General features: G+C 37.0%; 1 protein-coding gene across 1 annotated transcript in view; it reads right to left on the bottom strand.

Annotated features, from left to right (window-relative positions):
- The window catches only part of TBC1D22A (TBC1 domain family member 22A), a 140,923-nt gene that overhangs the window by 92,444 nt on the left and 26,287 nt on the right, over nucleotides 1-22,192 (bottom strand). The window contains exons 8-9 of the mRNA XM_033058598.2: nucleotides 16,527-16,641; nucleotides 2,282-2,391 (exon numbers count right to left, since the gene is read on the bottom strand). Of these exons, the coding sequence (XP_032914489.1) occupies nucleotides 2,282-2,391; nucleotides 16,527-16,641 (225 nt within the window). The remainder of the gene's footprint in view (nucleotides 1-2,281; nucleotides 2,392-16,526; nucleotides 16,642-22,192) is intronic.

Genomic DNA, 22,192 nt, shown 5'->3' with positions numbered 1-22,192 from the left:
TTATACTGAAGGAGAAGTTAATGGAAATATTCTGCAGAGATTCTTTGATTGCTGTTACCACATGTCACATATCCCTTTACAGTTTATTCAGACATCTCAGACAAAACCATCACATACATCACACAGGAGTCTTCTTTGCCATATTTTCAGAGGAAAATGATTGTGCATCCAGAGTGCAAGTCAACCAGAACTATAGCAACACGCTGTGAACCCACTGGGAATCTTAAAGTTCATCTAGTCCAAACTTCCTGCTGTGGGTAGGGACAGTTTCAGCTCGATCAGGCTGTTTAAAGCCACATCAGTTCCTGACCTTGAACACTTCCAGGAAGAAGACATCCACAACTTCTTTTGGCTCCTTCATCATAGAAAATGTGCTCCTTTAATCTAATCTAAATCTACTATACATGAAATGTTACCCCTCGTCCTATCACTACAGGCCCTGGCAAAAAGTCTCTCTCTCCAGCTTTCTTAAAAGCCTCATTTAAGTACTGAAAGGTTACAGTAACATCTCCCCAGAGCCTTTTCTTCTCCAGGCTGAACAACCTCAGTCTTCTCAGTCTGTCCTCATAGGAGAGATGCTCCAGCCCTCTGACCACCGTCATGGCCTTCCCCTGGACCCACTCCAACAGGTCCAGGTCTGTGCTGTGCTGGGGATCCCTGAAATGGCTGCAGCACTCCAGCTGGGGTCTCACAAGAGCAGAGTAGAGGGGCAAAATCCCCTCCATCACCTTGCTGCCCACCTGCCCTGCATGCAGCCCAGGACACAGCTGGCTCTCCAGGCTGCCAGTGCACATTGCCAGTCATGTCCACCAGTATCCCGAGTCCTCCTCTACAGGGTTAGCTCTTCCAACCAACTCAACCTGCAACTACTGTTTTATCTATTAAGTGGAATAAACACAGAAAGGAAACAAAACAGGAGAATGGGAGAAGAAAAACAAGAAACCCTTTTATTTCAGCAGCAGTGCAGTTGCACTGAATTAACTGTAACATCATTAGTCACACCACTAACATAATCTTTCAAGCCTTCTTTTGATAGATGAGTGCATCCTTGAATACATCCAACCCTATTTCATTTATATAACAGCTTAAATTTTCATTGATGCAGTTTAATTCCACTGCAATTGGTTTCCATATTTTGCTTCTCAGTACCTGATGGTTTTGTATAAAAACAGAATTTTAAGGAGAAATTACCTAATCTGTGGACTTCCTTTCCAAAAAAAAAAAAAAAAATAAAGCAACAGGCCAGTGACAATGATGTTCCAGAAGCAGGTAAAACAGTTGGAGGGTTTGCATTTCTTTACCTGGTTTTTCTTCCTTTCCAGTAGATTTCAAGCTATCAGATTTTTTTCTTTATGACTTTTCACATATTTTTGCTATGTGGTCAAGTACTTTAAAATTTAGGAGCTCTTAGAGGTTGAAATAAGCAAACCAACATTTGTTACAGGAATTGTGAGAAAATGACAGTGCATTTCAAAGATGCTACACAAAACACTGAGCTATCTGACCTTTAACCAAGAGAAACACACTTAAAACACCTTCAAAAAAGTTAAAGCCTTTTCTTGCTGACTTGATTCTCTAAGCATTTTGTCAAAAATGAACTCAGTTACAAGTCTCAACTCACAACATGCCTTAGCCAACCAAACATTCATGTTAAGACATGTCATAGGAAAGAATGTTGTAGATACTTCTAATCTTCATAAACTTTTAAGCCCATGAACCTTTACCCAAAAATCTATCATTATTAGACTCCAACTTGCTGCATGTAACAGAAAATTTTGCCTTCATTTATAGTTTTTCCACATAGAAAAATTCAAACACTCAGTGAAGTAGCTTAAGTATCAAGTTTTAAATGGCTGTTTTAAAAATATGAAGATAATTTCAGGAACTATTAAGACCACATTCACTTATAGGTTGCTATATTAACAACTTAAAAATTGATAAATAAGGCAGGTTTTTACCACCTCAGTGAGATCCTGAGCAACTATTCTTCATGCTTGGCAACAGATTTGCAAAGCATACATCTAGAACTGGAGGTTTCTGTTCTGCTCTAGAACATCCCACACAATGAAACATGCAGACATTTTGATGAAGTTGCATGGAATTTTTATTCCCTTTCCTTTTTCTCCTTTCTATGCCAAACTTGCAGTGGATTTCTCCAATGGGAAAATCAACTTCCCCCCCGTTTTTTCATAGATGTACTCTTTCTCAGCCTTAAAGCAGTTCAAAGTCATGACATCAATCAGTTAACTCCACTACTTACAGACAGGAAAAATCAATTTACCTGAATGCCATCAAGCAACTTGCTCATGCACCAGTAACTGTCAGCTTCTATGTTCTGCAGCACTTCTTCAGGCAGACTGGAAACATCAAAATTTTCCACTTCTTCTTCTTCTGTTTCAGGAAAAGAGATAGAAAGACAAGTTAACGAAGTGCACAGAATAAATAAAGCAAGATTGAGGAAAATAATTGAAAACAAAGACAGTCATCACTTATCTTCTAGTCAGAAACCAAAGCACATTTACTTTAACAGTGACTAAATGAATCATTTATTGCTCAACTGTGTCATCTAATGGCTTTAAATGTTAATGAATACTTAATTTCTTGCAGACTGTGAAAATCTCAAATCATGCCTGGTTAACCAGAATTAATATATAATAAATTACTTTATTCTAAACATTTCACACCTGAAAGAGGATCAGAAGCACTTTGAGAGCCCTCAAGCTATGTATGAACAATTTCTGAAGAACATGACTGTTTGCACCATGCACAGAATGTGCAAATATGTTGCCAGTCTTCACAGAAGGAAAAGCCCTGAAAAATACTTCTCAAAACCACTAAACTTTATTTAGAAAGCAGACTACAGCTTTTCAAGGAGGATTTGTTTTTCAGGCAAGTATTTGGAATTAGAAGGAAATCAGACAAAAGAAAACAGATGATTACCACTCCCCATCCCCCCAAAACTCTGTTTTTGATATGTTACATTAGCTTGTACTTTTTGGTTCAAATCTGTATGATGAGCAAGGAAGCACTCAAAAACACCTCTAATAAAGATGACACACCATCACAAAAGCAAAGTCTCAAACAAGCAAGTGCTCAGTGATGTCAATGGTTTCTGCTGCACCAATCCACCTTACTTTGCTACACTTTATCGAGGAAGTCAAAAACAAACACTGAAGAACCAAATGACCCTTTTCCACAGTACAAATGAAATTTTAAAATGCCATCCATTTTGACAACTAGCTCCAACTAAGGAACATTTGATTGAATGCTATGCAAAATCATAATCTACATATTTAATATTTATTTAGACATCCACATAGTGCAAAATGCTTCTTTTTCCCTGAAGTTTTAAGGGGAAAAGCAGTCAAGCTCCATGTTGCCCTCTCTCTTTTTCCTTTTCTTTTTTTTCCCTCTTTTTTTTCTTTTTCTTATTTGGATGAAGAAATAAACACACTAGAAAAGTTTTGAAAGAAAGACCACATGGGATTCTAGGAAAAACAGAAGCACAAATAACAAAATAACTGTCTCAAAAGTACATAAGATACTTGTGCTTGAGAACATAATTGCAATTTCTGGTCTTAAATAACTTTAAATTTATTTTCAATGAGTGAAATCTGAATGGACAGTAATATAAAGACTGAATAAAATAATGTGGACAGAAACAGCAGGCCAGTGTGTGCAATATGTGGGCATGAAATGATCACAGCTTAAAACCTCCCAGTTATTAAGTGTTACAGAAACATTTCTCATCTTCTTCAGTTTCCTGTGGAGATCTTTATCATGTTATCTATACAACTGTTAAAGATGGGAAAATTATTGCCTGGAGGAAAAAAGCTGTAGCATGGAGTCTGTGACATGTTGATCTGAATATGTGCATTGGTGTCAGCATGGTATTAGCTCTTTCTTACTCACTCCCAGGGTATGCTTCTGAAACTTCTCACCATGCAAAAATAATAACTTCTAAACAGCTCTAACTAGATCCACTCACAAAGGCAGAGACATAATGATAAAAACCAACATTTTAAAAAAATATTGCTTACAGCTACTTACAGATTTAGTTTCCTAATGACAGAAGAAAGTAAACATGCTAAGCAGCTTGCCTCCATTAAAAGCAGGTTTTAAATCAAGATTAAGCCTAATAATGGATGATTTGATTGAAGGATGATTTTGATTAAGTTGTTCACAATGTTAGAATTAAGTTCACAACTGATCTGTCTTTTAGATGTAATAGACTTCTAAAGAGTGCTGAAATTTTACCTTTTCAGTACAGATCATGGGTAAAAACACACACAACCAACAAAAAGGTAGTCTGCATGCAGAACTTTTCTAAACCTGTTACCAATACCAAAACTCAGTCTTTATAAAGTGTGAAAAAATAAATATAACCTGACAGTTTTCATACTTCATTGCACTAAGCAAGTTCCTAGAGAAAAGATATCTCCATTAAATAAAGCACACATTCTCTCAAATGATTTTTTTTTTAATGAAACAAACATTTAATTGTGTTACTCATGTTTTAACTTTAGCTTTTTATCTTGAAATTTTTTCTCAAACTCAGAATCTGCAAAACTCAGATGAAGCCACTGGAGTGCGAGGTAGGGTATAAAATGGATGACAGGGTAAAAAAGGTCTAGTGCTGAAGCCTAAAACAGACTGCAAGATCACCAATAAATTATGATTGCTCTTTACATACACCCAATATACAAAATAATACTAAAACATTTGATCAGTTAATGAGTTAAACATTTTTAGTACTAATTTGTGTAAATGTAGAAAAGGCATTTGCCATGTAGCTGAAGTCCAAATTACATATCTCTTGCAGCAGTGCAAGGAAACCATTCTGACCACAGATGCTCAGGTGTTTCTCTCTATAAAGCTTACTTTGCTGCAATCTACGTCAGATGTTCCATCTTCAGGCAGACCTAACACAAAGGCTACCACCCAAATCATACACCTATGATTGCATGCAGAAGTGCACAGTAGTATTTCCACATCTAGATCTTACATATTTCACTCCAAACTCAGTTTTCAAAAAAGCCTTATGAAGCACCTATTCAGTCACTGCTGCACTAAGGCAATGTTTTTCTAAGAAGATCAGGACATAATAGAGCATTTCAATATAAATTCTTTCAGTAACAACTGCCTAATTAAATATGTATATTACCATATCAATATCTCCCATTGAAAAAGTCCTAGTTACATATTAATCTTGATAGAAATAGATCTTGAGCTGTTAAAGATGAATCACCAAAATAAATCTTTTCTTTTCTTGGTGGTACTGCAGTCACAAAGGTAAAATTTAAAAAAACTTACAGTAAATTCACGAATACAAGCCGCACTGACTATAAGCCGCATCTCTGGGTGTTGGCAAATATTTTGGTTTTTGTCCATAGATAAGCCGCACACGAATATAAGCCGCTCTGTCGTTCGCAGCGAGGACCCGCGTGCAATTAGTAACAGAACGGCGGGAGGGCGGGGTTTACTGGCTGAGCTAAGGCTGTGCAGGCTCGGCCCGCTAGGGGCCGCTGACGGGGCCAGGTGGGCCAGCATGGTGCTGCAGCTCGGGGCCGGCCGCCGCTGCCCCTGGGCTCGGTCACCCCGGGTCGGCGCTGCCCCGCGGTGGCAGGCAGGGACGGAGCTTCCCCTGCTCCTATGGCAGCGGCGGCGGGCGGGGACGGAGCTTTCCCGCGCCCGTGGCGCCGGCGGCGGGCAGGGACGGAGTTTCCCCGCTCCTGCCGCGGCGGCGGCGGGCGGGGACAAAGCACCCCGTCGGCTCCCCGAGCCGCGGCAATGGCTGCGCGGGGCTCCCGTCGGCTCCCCGGGCCACAGCAATGGCGGCGCGCGCTTCCCCCCCCCCTCCCCGGGCCGCAGCAATGGCGGCGCCGGCTTCCCCCCCCTCCCCGGGCCGCAGCAATGGCGGCGCCGGCTTCCCCCCCCCCCTCCCCAGGCCGCAGCAATGGCGGCGCCGGCTTCCCCCCCCCCTCCCCGCGCCGCAGCAATGGCGGCGCCGGCTTCCCCCCCCTCCCCGGGCCGCGGTAGGGGCGGCCCGAGTCCCCCCTCTCCTCCCCGGGCCGCGGTAGGGGCGGCCCGGGTCCCCCCTCTCGTCCCCGAGCTGCAGCAATGGCGGCGCCGGGCCCCCCCCCCGTCTCTCCCCTGGGCTGTGGCAGAGGAGGAAAGAGAGCTCTCCCGCCTCTCTCCCCGCCCCCCGTTCTGCCTACACGGAGCCAGGCTCCACCCGCGGTGCAACAAAGTAGCGATTTGTAACAATCGCAAAATGCCGACTTTGCAGCTGCTCGGCTCAGCACTCTGGCAGGCACTTCTGAGGTTGTATTAGCCGCTCCTGATTATTAGCCGCATTTCCGGTTTAGGAGCAAAATCTTAGTCAAATTGGTGCGGCTTGTATTCGTGAAATTACTGTAATCATCTCATCAGTCCAGGCTTAGGTAAATGTGACCTTACTGCATTTCAAATATTCCCCTATAACCAGTCATGTTCTCACATATGCGATATATTGACAACTTGTCTATTTTAACATTGTTAATAATCTTACATTTGTTTTCAGTTGATCTTAGACAATTTCCTCCAGATGCAATAGGAAGCAAGATAAATATCTTTATACATCCCTATAAGAAAGATGTTTCAAACATTATTCATTATATTTTATAAATACAAATTCTCTAAATAATTTTAGTGCATATGGCAACTCTTAGAATCTTGTGTGACCTGGTGACCATGGTAAATCATCCTGTCCAAAAACACTGTAAACTTGATCACATGGACTGAACTTCTACGCTCATCAGAATTAATGTATGACACTGCAAGAATTGGTTCTATCACAAAAGAGTAGGTGCTTCATACAGTTTTTCTTTAATTCCAGATTCTGAATTAAAATAATCAGTAAATAATTCAGAGACTTCCTTAGTGGGCTTACATGTCTTGCCAGTAAGATTTTTTTTCTTGGCTAGATTTTAATGGCAAGTATCTTTTTTCCTCCACACTAAATAATCCAGAATTTGACCTTAATTCATATTCATAACCCACTGCACGTATATACACAAAAACAGACCTGTTTTTATTTGAAAAATAGAAACTCTCAGGTCATGTTGCAAATTAAACAAAAGACATCAGTTCCTCATAGGCTGCAGACTGAGATTACTGCTCCACGAGCCAGACAGGAGGAAGATGAAAAGGTCCATGACCAAAATAGGGTACAAAGGAGAATTAAGCAAAACTGGTGGTACCAACAGACCTTTGACTCACAGAACTTGCATAATGCCAAATACAGGACTCAGAACCTCTTCCACATGGGTGAGAAATAGGCCAGTAAATGCAGTATGAAATTAGAAGGAAGAGTATAAGCCACATCCTTGGGCATGACATTATAATGAAACAGCAGCCTTCAAAGATTGTACAATGGCAGCTCTTCTTAAAAATGGATTTCAGCAACATTGAACACAATGCTCTTCTCATAGTACTCATTTCAAGAGGTTTGCTACTGTCAACCAAAACAGCTTGCCAGGAAGAAGCTGTGCATGTGACACCAAATTAAGGGACTCATAATTAGCAACCAGTATGCATGATGAGCACAGGATGCTGATGAGTACTTTCTCCGAATGCCTCAGAAGGGAATTCCCTGAGAAATCCAAAAGGTGGTTGGAGAATAGGAAATTAAAGATTAAAGGTTGAACAGGTCTTCCACATTGCATTTTAATTAACTAGTTGTTGCTTTATCATTTAATTTTTTAAAGCATCAACGCACATATCCACAAACACACAGAGACAAAACACCAAGTGTGGGCCAAAAGCAAACTGCAGCATGGTCAAAGTCTAAAACAAACCTCAGGAACACAGGCCTTCCCCTGTGTTCAGGTATGGGATTGATTAGAGTGTTACTTCAGAACTATCATTCTAGCACTGGAAAAGCCTTCAAAAAGAATCTATAAATTAATGTAGTTTTGAAAAAGAACCATTTATTGGAGATGGAAAAAATCAACTGCACTAAAGGCTACAACATATTTAAGAGATAAAGAAATATTTAAAAGAGAAAGGTATATGTATCTGCATATGTACAAGTGAACTTTAAAAGTACTGAAAATTAGGTAGTTCTTTACTGAAACTATTTTTAAAAAAGTCAAAAAAAGAAATTGTCTTGCATGTAATTACTTAACAATAGAAGGCTGGCAAGGAGAACTTATTTGAACAATTTCACAAACAATAGTACGTTAAATACATTTCCTGGATAACTTAAAAAACTCAAAGGTTCACCTCTAACTTGGGTAAATATAACAGTAATACAAATTATCCAAGAACTTGTATGTAAATACAAAAACTTCTAAAAATTCAGAAATTTAATTTTTCCTGTGACTGAAGACTGAAAAAATTGCCACTGTCACATAAGCACATCAAACATTTACATATTACCATAACTCTGTATAACTTCACTCAATCATGAGGTAATTTTTATTTTAACCCATTAACGTCACTGAATGACATAACAAAATAAGTTCTCAAAGAAAAACCTTCAGCAAACAACTGCCCTTCAGTGACAACATCCCCACACTTCTGTGACAGTGGTAGTTTGCTGCAACCCAAAGCCAACACAAAGTTCCTGCACACAAACTTCTGATAAATTTATCTGTATTGCTTTGATATCTATAAATTATTAACTAACCATGTATGCCATTGAAAATAAGATCAAAAATTTTTCTTACAATTCTTTTTAAAGCACTGATCCACTTAATTGGAAAATCTTTTCTTAGATCTTCAGTGCCTACTGAACTATGCACCAGGATTGGATTGTTACACTTCTGGCATTTGTAAAGCATGCTGTCGTTGCTTAAGCAACTCTTTGTGTTTTAGCTTTTCTTCCCACAAGTTACTTCATAACAAACAGACCAAGTTGTGATATTTGGATGTCGAAAGCCACTTTTAATGGCATAAAAGCCATTAAAGTAATTTCCCAGTCTGTTGAAAAGCATGCTTGAGAAGACTTCGATGTGGAAGTATAACCACCTCTGTGCTGCTTCACTATAGAGAGATGATCACTAATTATAGCTATATGGAGACCATGGGGAGAGGAGAAATATGAATGCAGTAGCCAGAACTAAAATATGCTGCTCCCTTTGGAATGCACATCTCTCCCTTAGCTATATTTATTGCAATTAACTTCCTTCTTCACAATTCTTTCATTTTTACACTGAAGAAATTTTCTGGTTCCTCTTCAATTTTAATTTACTGCTTCTACCACTATTCAAGATTTTTTTTTCCATTTATTCCCATGACCCAACATTTCCAGTCTGTAGTTTCAAATAGAATACCCTTCACTAATGTCTCATTACTTCCTCATAGCATGAGTCTATTAGTTTCTTAATTGCCTTCAAAAATTAGACAATATAAACCACAAAACGTATTTCAAACTTGAGAAATGCACTGTTTTTTACATCAGTATTCATATTATAAAATTAATTTCATTTTTAAAAACAGAGTGTGCACTAAGCATCAAGATATAGCACATCTTCTTTAGACAGATACACATAAAAATTTAGAAAAAACACATAGATGCAGAACAAACTTTAAAAGCAGATTATTTAAACCCCCATCATCCTATGCAGTAAAAAAGGACTTTCATTGACAGATTTGTTTTAATATACACATGGGGAACAAAAGTTCTTTTTCCTCAAGTTCTTTTTTAGTATACACCAGAGAAGGAAAAAAAAAAAAAAAAGGCAAACTTGAATAATACAAAAAGACTGATTTAAAAGACAAATCTGAGTTAGCTGAAAACATCACTTCAAATCATTAGAAAGGGTAGACATAATTTATTTATTCTGATTACTTATGACAGAAGTTTGATTAGTCCCATTTGACCTAAGAATTTTTATATATGCCAGAGGAAGTATGACCTTCTCCATTTATGACCTTTAAGTAGAATTCATCTTACAGATTCTGGACCTTGAGTGTCATCAGCATTAATGCAATACACAAAAAAAGTAAATGTAATATGATCTATGTCTGTTAGCTAAAGTGAAATGAAGCCTGCAAAGTCATGACAGAACTTTGCTTGGTCATAGCCAGATAAATTTAAAATTATATTTATTACTGCTGGATTACAAAAATGACGTAATTCCCTTGTGACAGTCAAAAAAGTGATAAATCCATAAAACATACATTCCATCAATAGCATTAATATGGATGTTAAAACTGTGTTTCAGTTATTTTATTTGTACATTGTTGGTATTTATCAGAGGGAAGTAAAGATTCAGCCTAGATAGCCCAAGCCATCTCTCATCCTTATGACAATTGACCTGAATCCTGAAGTGACACCATTTAATTTTTGTGTCACTCTGGTGCAGTCGTGTGGATCTTCTGGTTCATTCCAGCAGTGGAGTTTTTGCTGAGTTACATAATCAAGTCAGTAAAAGGTTAACTGTATTATTAATATCTCATTATATTAGATATATGTTACCTTGTGCCTAAGTTTTTAATGTGGTTCCGAATTTTGTGCTGGAAACAATTGGCTGTTGCATGGATTGTTCCATGAATAAATCTGGCTTGCAAAGGACTTACATTTCTTCATTCGTTGCTCACCCAAATCATACAGGTAAGAATACTCCACTGAATTACCAAAGAACATTTCATGGAATATTGCTCATGTTTATGATAACTTGAGACAACTTTCCTGGTGTCATGAGTATTACTATAAAATTATGAAAATATTAAGAACCAGCACTGAAATATACCTTTGTATATGGAAACTACATTACTAGCAATTTACATTAAGGACAAAAAAAAAAAAAAATCAGTGTGATAAAATAGAACTTGTGCTATGGAATTTTTGTTTGACAGAAAATGTGATTTAAATTACTTTCAACAGTTTTTCAGAAAATTTTACAACGGTTTTTAAAAAACCAGCTATTTTCTTAATACTTTTACAACTTGCAGGAAAACATTAAAATATCAATTATGTTTCAAGCCCCTGCTTTTATGCTAATTAATTTTGTGTTCCATAAATCATTTCAAAAAAATGTGCAAATAAAAACATTTTAACACAATATTGTGCAAAACCTTTTATTCATTTATTTAAGCAAAGAAAAGCATGAAAACAATAGAAGTTTATTACAAAGTTTAATGGCAAAATTAAAAGAAAAGTTGAAGAGCATACTACAATTGCAAATAAAAGCTTTGTGTCTCTCTCAAACTGAAGAAATCTTTCATATTCCCAAACCTCAGTTCTTTCAGAATTTCTCCCCTGGTAAATCAGAAGATGGAGAAACTTGAAGGGGCCTGGGAGAAGAAGCATCCAATTAATCCAGTTATAGCTCTTTGTTCTAGTTTCTAAAAACAATTTGTCATCCCTCAATTTCAGTCAATCTCTTCTAAATAACTACAAATATGTTACATCTCTTCCACTTTCTCTCCTCAAAACCTCAAAGTACAAGTCCTACTCATAATTCTACAAGGACTAGAGAATTGGTAGAACTGAAAAATAATGGTCTAGATATTTAGACAGCAGGATAAATTACGTCAAATTAATTTATAAACTGTAGCAATCAAGGTTTAAGCTTGGTCTTGTAAAGGAAATAATGCATGCTGAACAAAATTTTACCTTATAACCCTGTAAGTATGAAGAAAAGCAGTTCCCTAAAGTCAGTGGGTTAATACTCTTTGCTCTCTGCCTTGCTGTCACATCACTCAGAAATTCAGTTTTATGTACACTCCAAACAGATCTATTTATTCCGCAAAAACCACAACTCTCCTGAAAAACAAAATCTCTGCTTAACTAACAATTTCTCATATTTTATAAACAAACACTGAGGAATTACCTCAGATATAGCCATGATAAAATGCTCCAAAACTTTACTTCAATTAAACAATGAAAACAACCCGTTTTGATACAGTATTCAAACTGTGGGGGAAAAAATCCCCAAAATAAATAGTTTTAAATCCAATTATTCACTGTTGAAAAGGGCGAAAGGAAGACAAAGATGAGACTGCATATCAGTTCTAAGGGCAGGAAGACTTCCTGTAACATATGAGAGGGGATGGAAAAAGCAGTAAACAAGGGAGTTATAGAAGATGAAGGCATTTTCAGGACCAAAGAATCTTTCTTTACTCATAGTAAAAGTAATCAGGGAATAAATCCTATCCCATTTCCACCAGGATTTGGGCCTAGATTAATTATCCCATAAACTCATAGTAGTATCAATTTAAAAAACACTAGGTAACAGAAGTTTCATTTAACGCCATCTACGAAAGGATTTAAGATGACAAGAAAAAATACTTACAAGGGTAAGATCTCTCTTTTAGAAGTTTTCAGTTCATGAGTTCTTGTAAGCATCATCAACTTGTTCCAGGCTCCTCCATTTCAAGAAGATTGCAGACAAAATCTCAATCTCCATTCCAGTCTTCAGCAGCCTCATTTTTCTTGCCATTCTTTATCCAACATTAAATTACCAAGTGCTACAATAGTTAATTTTCTGCCCTTGGCTTCCTACTAATAGCTAATTTTCCCTTGATCCAATACTCCTAGGCATCTTATAATTATTTCATACAGCTATTCCACTTAGCAACAATCTGACATGCATCCTTATTATGGTGGGACTTCTCTGAAACTTTAATCTCTCTGGATGGTGAATAAATCCAGGTCTTCTTTGGGGATTTAGATATATACAGAGAAGCCCAGTGAACAACGATGCACTGGAATGTCAGATAAAGTGAAGTGTGGGTGAGCAAGAGACCACAAGTAACGGCACAGCACAACTTAAAACTAGCAAACAACATAGTTGTACGGGAACTCCGAGCAAGAGGAAGGTTTACAAAGAGTACAACTGAGGCATCTTGCAATAAACAGGACTCGCAATCCAGAGCAAAATTTCCTTGTCTACATTAAGTCTACAGTCACATTGCATATCTTATGCCATTAACACCAACCCCTCTGATGCATCTGCAGGGATGAGATTCCTTTTGATGCAAACTAATGCTACAAACACAGAGAGAGGGCTTTCAGAAAAACTGCCCTGACATTAATTAGCACCTGTTACAACACTACTATGTCATGCAGGAGGTTACAAGTAAGCCCAGAACAGTTTTCCCACACCTCAGGTGTTTGGATTTCTAAAGAGGCTATTGTAGTATGACAAAATAAGATTAAATACCTCTACATTTTTCATGAGGAGGAAAAATATTTTTTTAAATGTTGAGAATAACACACACAATCATCTGGTATAAGAAACTTAAGGTTTAAAAATCATCCTCCTCCTAATTGAGAGCAGAAAATCAAAACTGAAATTGCTGTACTCCAGTAGGGGCCAGTATCTACTTGTTCTGAAATTCTCTTTAATTATGTTTTTCCTCTCATGCCTTGGTTTGAAAAACAAGTTTTATCATGCTGAAAATGTTACAGCATTCTGCTTTTATTGCAAACAGGAAACTAATGAGACATTACCAGATTACACTTTTACCATAAGGAAAGTGGAAAGTTTGAATGAATGTCCTGAACATTTAACATACAGTAATTTCACAACCATAAGGCGCACCGGACTATAAGGCGCACCCCCCAGGAGTCGGCAAAATTCACAACTTTGTAGATCATATAAGGCGGACTATAGGGTGCACTTTTTTTTTGCAGCGAGGCTCCGCCCCCAGCTCCCCCCATGCATTTGCTGGCCGAGGCCTCGCCTCAACCCGGCAGCCACTGGCCCCCGCGCCCACCCGGACCCGACAGGGGTGGCACCGCAGGCCCCTGAGCCCACCCGGACCCGTCAGGGGCGGTGCCGCGGGCCCCCAGGCTGGCCTGGACCTGGGAGGGGTGTCGCCACGGGCCCCTGGGCCCACCTCCACCCAGCTGCCGTGGCACTGCCGGCTCCCCCCATGGCTCACACTTCTGGGGTGCCAAATGTCGCAACTTTGTACATCATATAAGGCGCACTTCTGGGTTCGGGGGAAAATTTTAGTCAAAAGGGTGCGCCTTATAGTCGTGAAATTACTGTACTCAATTCCTACATTCAATAACTCAACATATTCTAAATGTATGAAACTGTGTGCTAAAATCAGGTATCTCAATCCATACTAAATCATCAAAACACCTATGACTTCAGCCTTTATATACAGACCCAAAAATCTACTTTATGGCATTTGGATTTGAATGAGAAGTAAATTAGCATTTTCATCGGTGTCATTTGTATCTTCAGAAGTTCCTTAACAACACTTTTCCAAACAGTTTGCAGATGTCTTTAGAAGAGCAAAAAGATTCCTATCGCTAGAATAACTATATCACACACTTGTTACGCAAGGATCAAGGGCTCTCTCAGTTGTTATACTGCTAAATTAAACATGGCTTTCCTCCCACCAAAATATTTGACAAAACCGCAAATGTGTTTAAAAATTACCAGGATGTATCATCAGATTACCTAATCAGCACAGATTTATAATTAATGGCATTTTTAATCATAAGAATTTATTATTAATACTTAATTCTTTAGGACTTTTTTTTTTACCTACAGAAAGAACCTAAAATAAAAGTATTACTAATTTCAACTGTATAAATTAGGATCTAAGTGACTTAGACCTGCAGCAAAAAAGGCATCAGTTAAATTAAGAAAAATACAAAAAACAATAGTGAAAATATTTCAATAAAGCTGTTTAATGTACAAACCAATATTCATGTAAAGCCAAGAAATGAGATCTAGAGCAAAAATCTGAAGTAAATACAGAACAGCACTGAAATAAACAAAAATACTCTAACACTGTAAAAATTTTATAATAGGAAAGTTCTGCACTTCTGTGTTTATTTCTATGGAAATTATTAAAGCCCAATTCACAGTTTTGAATCCTATAATTTCATATTTTAAATACAGGATTTTTGACATGCTTCATAAATGCAGCATCCCCATTTCATTTATTCATTCTAACTTGAGTGCATCACTCTGTGTAACTTGAGCATATTAGAAAGATTAAAATTAAAAAGCTATTTAAAGAACGATCTTTGAAAGTTTTTATGTCTCATGGGGAAATAACTGCTGTTATGACTTAGCCATGGCCACCACTATACTGACAGAAAAACAAAACTTCATTCACTTACAGGAACAGCTATGCTCTCCAATATGACAATCCTGACAAAGTGGCAAATACATTAACAATCATCACGGTCTCCAAATGTAAGTTGGTGGTAAAGACAAACTTATTTACCATATTAATTAAATGGCCTATTTAACATGGAATATCAATTCTCTAATCACATCTCATTTGAACTTCTTATTTCAATTAGCAACCCTAAGGTCTACCAGAGACCCTACTGTTCTAGGATCATTAAGAACATTTTCATGATCTGTCAAATGAAGGAGTAAAAGGCAGAAACTGCAAATACTCTCAGGAGTAGGCCTCTACCCTACTTAGGAGATGATTAGGGAGAAAGCAGCAGTAGTTCTCATTAGTTGCTTAGCAATGAAACATCCCCCTATGAAACAAGAAATGAACAAAGCAACAGAGGTGTTGCCACGCAAATGAGTAAATGGATAGTCTATCATCCACTCAAGGATAATCTGTCCTTCATTAAAGTTAATCGATCTGGATTAATACACCAATGGATATCTTGCACAGACAAGGTAGGAAGAATCCACTGTATGCAGCCTCACTGAACCAGCCAGACAATATATTGCTGAATTTTAGATACACAACACCTCAATCTTCACTGCATGCATGATAAACACAAGGAAAACAGTTTTAATTCAAACCAGATTTAACATTGTCATTTCTACTGTTAAACCTTACTTTTTACATTAATAGTTATACCCAAGTAATGACTTGTTGTTAACAGTAATTCTCGTAATGCTTAAAAACAACTCAAATACAAATCTGTAAATTTAAGACTTAACCCATATCTAAAGTTATGTTTTCAAAAGTATATTCACATAAAGACACAAACTCAACACAACTTGTGTTGTTGACAGCACCGTTGTTACTAATGTTGTAAGTCTTAGAAGAGCAGAGTTGTTAACCAGAGAAATTTGATTACTTTTGTCTTAATTTTCAGACTCTAATTCAAGGAAGATATTATTTCAGTCACAGATGCAGTTTAATACGTTCCCTTTATTTCACTTTCCCCACAAATGATTTTAAAGTATCCATGTTTCATGGGTCTTTTTTTTTGGTTTTTTTTGTTTCAGTGGGTTTTTTCCCTGAAGGGCAGGCATTTTTTGTTTTGCTTACTTGTTTTTCTGCTGTTCTCTGGTTCATACGTACAATATACAGTTTACCAAAAAAAGTGAATTAGAAGAGAAAGGGAAAATAAAACAGTGAACACTTCTTAAGCAGAAATCAAGATAATTCCTGAACTTCACTGACTACCTAAAATCTGGTTGCTTCTCAGTACACATTGAAAGCGTTACAGATTTATAATCACAAACATTTATGATAAAATTAATGTATCAAATTATGTTTTGATTAGCTCATCCAAACTGCTAGATTAAAATGAAAATTATGTTCAAAACCAATACTAATTCATAATTCAGTATTAAGACAAATCTTACCTATGTATTCACAAACGAAGACTACAAAAAAAGGCGTAACAAGATCATTTATGCCCTGAACATATCCACTGGCTGGATGACGTATTGCCCAGATAAACAAAATTCTTTCAAAGATCTGGAAAAGAGTTAAACAAACCATCAATTTAATTTAACAAGTGATAAGTACATTTTAAACAAGACACTTGTAAATTGTCATAACACCATGGAATTACAGAATATCCCAAGTTGAAAGGGACCCATTAGGATCACTGAGTCCGACTCCTGGCCCTGTGCAGGACACCCCAGGAATCACTCCACATGCCTGAGAGAATTTTCCAAACACTTTCTGAACTCTGTCAGGTTGGGGTTGTCACCATTTCCCTGAGGAGCTTGTTTCAGTGTTCAAAGACTCTCAGAGTGAAAAATCTTTTCCTGATATCCAAGCCTTCCCAACTCAGCTTTGTGCCATTTCTTTGAGTCCTGTCACTGGTCAAGAGAGTGAAGAGATTGGTACCTGCCCACCTGCTTCCCCTCATTAGGATAAATTTCATATCAGGGAGTTTAGTATAAAAAGCATGCATACAAAAGGATAAATGAACACTGATATTCATAACCAACTCCCAGTGCCATGTAAGCTTCTCAGCTCTTCAAAAGGAAGCATTTTCAGCATTAGCATATGTTAAAACCAACCCAGTGTATAATTCAGTTACAGTACTTAATACAAAGAAGCTCTTATTCACTGGAGCTTTTCCAGTAATATAAAATTCCTCTTTTCTCAAGGGAAAGAACTATTAAATAATCTTCCCATAATATTTCATCTCATTGAAAGAAGTATTCTACTAATGCAATATTCTATTTTTCCCTAAGTAACAGAAAAGACTTGATATAGTTTAGATTTTTTTAATAACATGCCCATTAAAAGAGATTCTGCAACAGTTAAGTTTGCCTAATACTGCAGTGTGGAGTTTTACACTCCAGACATCTGCATACTAGTTAAAGAAAAGCCTGAAATCAGGAAATGTAGAAATACAGCAACTGCATGCCATAACACAGAACCTCACCCTCTCAACTCCGTAAACTGAAGCTTGCTTAGGATCTGCAAAAGCTTGTGAGGCCACACCATATCTCAGGGTGAGAAGAAAGCAAAGAAATGAGAGAACTTTTCCTGACTCCATTTAGGTCTGTGAAAGGTTGCATTTCCTCTCAATTATTTGCTTCTGAAGACATTACACACCTTTGAAAGACTAAAAATAAGCAGCAGAGTGAAAGCTGCTACATGCTTTGTCCTAACTACAAGTATGCAATCAAGGATATATAATCTTCTGAAACAAAAGAAAGTTTGCTCATTCATGACAGTACAAACTATGTTGCTCTTCAGATCTGGCCTCAATACTAAAAAAAGGAGACATTTTGGAAGGACCCAAAGGATTCTGTGGTTTGGTGCAACTCCAGAAGTCAGTGAACACTCAGGCTTCAAGAAGGCTGGTGAAAGATCTGCCCTGAAAGCATGCAATAGGTGGAGGAAGCTTATTTGTGAAGTCAAGATTATTCATATTCAGTCTCTAAGTTTTTGTTAGATTAAGAAGCTGACCATCTTAATTAAATTTTAAATAAAACAATGTTTTAGTTAAACAGACCTCTTGCAGTCATTTTTAAGTAAGGAAAGATCTCAGCATAAAGGACTCACATCCTGGTGCTTGAAATTCCTATCACAGGCTTATACATAAGTTACCCGAAGCCAAAATATATTTGCACTTCTTACTTTGAAAACAAGTCTCAAATATCAACATCTATCCTCCTCCTACAGGCTTTCTTTTGAGAGTCAACTGTCCTCCAGGTTTTAAGTTTCCCTGGCTGAAAATTCATGGAACAGGGAAGACAGTCAACAACAGTAAGCACAAAAAGCTTTGGTGGGCACTGAAAAACAAGCCTTAAGACAGCTCATCTCTGATCCATTGCAACTAAAACTGAGATTGTTTTTGCTCAGTGTAATTTCAGAGATTAGGCAAAAAGGAAAGTATTCATTAGCAAATCCTCCACAGAAGTCTCTGGTTTCCATTAGCCAAGATGCTTAGTCCTTTAGCTACAACTTCTTGGTACTAGTCTTGTCACCTCATGCATTTCAACAAGAATATTAAATAAAAAAAACCTAACCTCTGCCCTTTAAGTAGTAGCCAGTAGTGTTTCACTGTCTATCAATAACTGTATAAAGATTTTACACTCAGCCATTTACAACATGCCTTTACATTTTACATAATCATACCCTGATGAAATTAGCTGTTTATGTAATATTTTTAGTATTACTGGAAAACTGCCAATCTGGCAAGGTTAATTAGCTCACAGCCACTCTGTCATTTTCTGTCCATTGCCACTTCTACTTTCAGCAACAGTAGTTCCTCAGCATTATCAGTTATCATTCTGCATTTCATTTCTGAACAAGGACATGTTTAACATACTGTAAATACAAACAACTTTCTCAAAATACAAATATCAGAATAAGCTGACTAGAGAAACCCATTAAAGTAGTAATTGCAGAATATAGAAAGAGTTATGCACTAGGCTAAATAACAAACTCATGGTGTGATTGGGCTACGAAATATGCACAGTTAACAACCAACCAAAAAAATAGAGCAATTCAGTAAGAATGGTCAATCAAAACACACACTGTAGAAACTGTAAACACAGTGTTTTTTTCATGAAGGCATGTCTGAAGTCAATTCACAAATTTGTAGCAGCAACCTTTCATTTCTTCAGAACCTAAGATACACAGTTTGCATTGCAAATTGAGAAGCCTATGGATTTTAAAATGTTTTTAAAATCCAGGTATGTGGGGGGTGGTGTTATATTTTTGAGCAGAAAGTCCCACTTAGGGATGGTTTTAATATCCCCAAATGCTTCCAATCAGAAATTCAACTACATACTGAAATAGCATTTTCAATTTCTTACCCATTTTCAAAAAGTTTCATTTACTGTTCTGAATTGAAAAAAATAAGCTGAAAACCTGAACAGCAGACTGATTTAAGTTTCTATACAACACTCATGACTGTGTTCAAATAGGACTCATTAAAAAGGTCACTTTCCCAAAAGGATCCCTTCTTGATTTCCAAACCAGCAACAAAAAGTGGAATTATTTTTCTACCATGAACCGCTACATCTCATGAGATGTCATTACCAATCTATTATTCTCTTTTGAATTTGACTCTCATTCATAATTACAGCAAGAATTAAATTCATATACATAAAGAAAAAATCCATCAGCTTAAATGAAGGTTTGAATTACTTGTGGGTTTTGCCACCTCAGAGGAACTTCAAAACCTCCAAAGCCTTAATTCAAAAGCTTTTGAAAAGTTGTTTGTTTTTTTTTTTTTCCTAAGTAGGAGAGAGAGGGGAAAAAAAGAGGGGAAGGAAAGAAAAAAAAGAGGGAAGGACAAAATTATAAACTACTTTAAAGTGTGCAATTTTGTTGAAATTATTATGTATAATATGCAAGTATAGATGGGAAATACATAGCCATGTGCTTTCTATTTAAAAAAAATCAGTTTAAGAAAAAGCAAGAAAAGATAATAAATTAGACAAGTCCATGTTAGGTAATTAAATTTATTACAACTAAATAATAAGTCATCTTTAAAATAACTTGACTGCACTGTATAAAGACCACTTCCAATTCCTCTGTTCTCCTCTTTCAGGGACACTATTAAGTCATTTTTAGTCCTTTAAATCTTTGCTGCAACATTACCTTCCCCTTACTCAGGATCTATATAACTCCCTGGAAAAAATAAACACTTAAAACTGATTTTTAAAGGAACATATAATAACTAGTTATTTCCACATATCAGATTCCAAACATCTTTTTTCTAAACTGCAGCATTTTATTACAGAAACCAAACTCTGAGTTCAGATAACAAATAAAAACAGCCTTATTAACTCAAATTAAAAGTTCTTCGGCAACAGAGACTCTGATACCACCAAGAACAGTAAAAATCTTGGTGGAATAGCAGCATGTGGAAATTTAGTCAGGAGACTGAAGTTTACATGCGCTGTCTTTCTGAAGTTTTAATCAGTGCTTTTGTCCAGTTCTGTCAATAGCAGACTCTTCACCCCTCTCTATGTGAGATTCTTCCCAGTAGTGGCATCATTACTCTAAATCTTTGCAGCATCAGAAGTAGGTACAAAACCAACCATAACATCCACAACAATGGTTTTGCACACAGTGTCATCCCTTAAAACCTGACTCTTGCTCTGATTTCCTTTGCCTCTTTATAGCCCATGCAATTTCACCTTAAAAAGGGGGGATTTTTGCTCACCAGAGACCAGCACCATCTTCTCTCTCTCTGGAAGAGTCAGCTCTCAGAGCAACACACCCTAACTGCAAGAACCCTTGAGAGTAGGGAAGGACCCCTGTGGGGCTGAGGGATTCAGTGGTGCTATGGTAGAAACTTAGAAAACAACACAAAAACATCAGAGAAACTGGGTGGTATGACCCTTTCCAGATGTTCTGTACAACGGCATTAAGCAAGCAGGGTTTGTTTAAGATCACAGACAACAGTAAAAGACAGATGCAGGTCCATTTTCCCAGTAGTCCACTGATCTGTAATTTCTTTCACAGTTTATTTCTTACTGGTATTGTTTTGTTCTTGTCCCTTGATTTTATTTATACTACTCCTCAATTCATCCCTAGAACAGCCCAGGTAAAACAAGTAAACAGCCCAGGTGACATCCTTAGAACAGCCCAGGTAAAACACCACTGTGTAGAAAGCAGCTCCTATAGGTCCCTTTCCTAGGGAAAGCCCTATATTTATAGGTTTTACTTTTGAAACACTGCACTAGGCTATTTCTTCAAACCAATTCTCTAACGTGTGGAAGAGCACTGCTGCTAAACAAATAATTAGAGCAAATGGAAAACCAAATGAAAGTTAGTTCTGCATTTAAGCTCTCATAATGAGTACAACATTACGTTCTATTTGGATCTATCATTGTATGAACAGAAGCTACATGGTAATACTTTGAAGGTCTAACTAGAACCATTAGAAAGGAGAATAAGTTGAAGAATTAAACTAAATATTTGAAAGAGGATAGTCCACACCACCTATGCTATTTATGATCTATATACTTCAAAATGAAAAATCCCCATGAATTTCAATTTGCCAACAATATAGGCCAATTTGATTAATATACATAACCATTAATCACATTATTATATATTTACATTAATTATATAGTTAAACAGTAGTAAAAAAATTTAAATAGTGCACTCAACATACAAAACTTACAAGGAAGCAAAATCAGATAAGGCATTCAAACCAGTCGTGCTACAAATTCAAAAAGGAGAATTTCCCAAGTGGAACGTTTTAAGAACTTCAAGACCTTAAATGATTTTGACAAATACATAGAACCACAGGACTATGCTCTGGATTACTTAAACAACACAGTATTAACAAAATATATAAAAAAGGAAAAAAAAAGGGGGGGGAACCATTCAAGAGCACAAGACCACAATAAAAACTAACAGATTCGATACAGGAAATTAATGAGGTGCCTTTGCTTTTATTACTCATACTTACGCTGCTATTCTTAGCCTCTACTTATATATACTCATTTTTTAAATTTCTTTAAGCTAGTTCTGAAGTCAAAATAGCAAGTGTAATCAAATCAATTATTAATCAAACTGATATCAGATTCATTAATAA

This window comes from Catharus ustulatus, chromosome 4 (assembly GCF_009819885.2).
Source record: "Catharus ustulatus isolate bCatUst1 chromosome 4, bCatUst1.pri.v2, whole genome shotgun sequence".
Taxonomy (NCBI): Eukaryota; Metazoa; Chordata; class Aves; order Passeriformes; family Turdidae; genus Catharus; species Catharus ustulatus.
The sequence above is the reverse complement of the archived record's forward strand: the minus strand, read 5'-3'. Positions and strand labels throughout refer to the sequence as shown.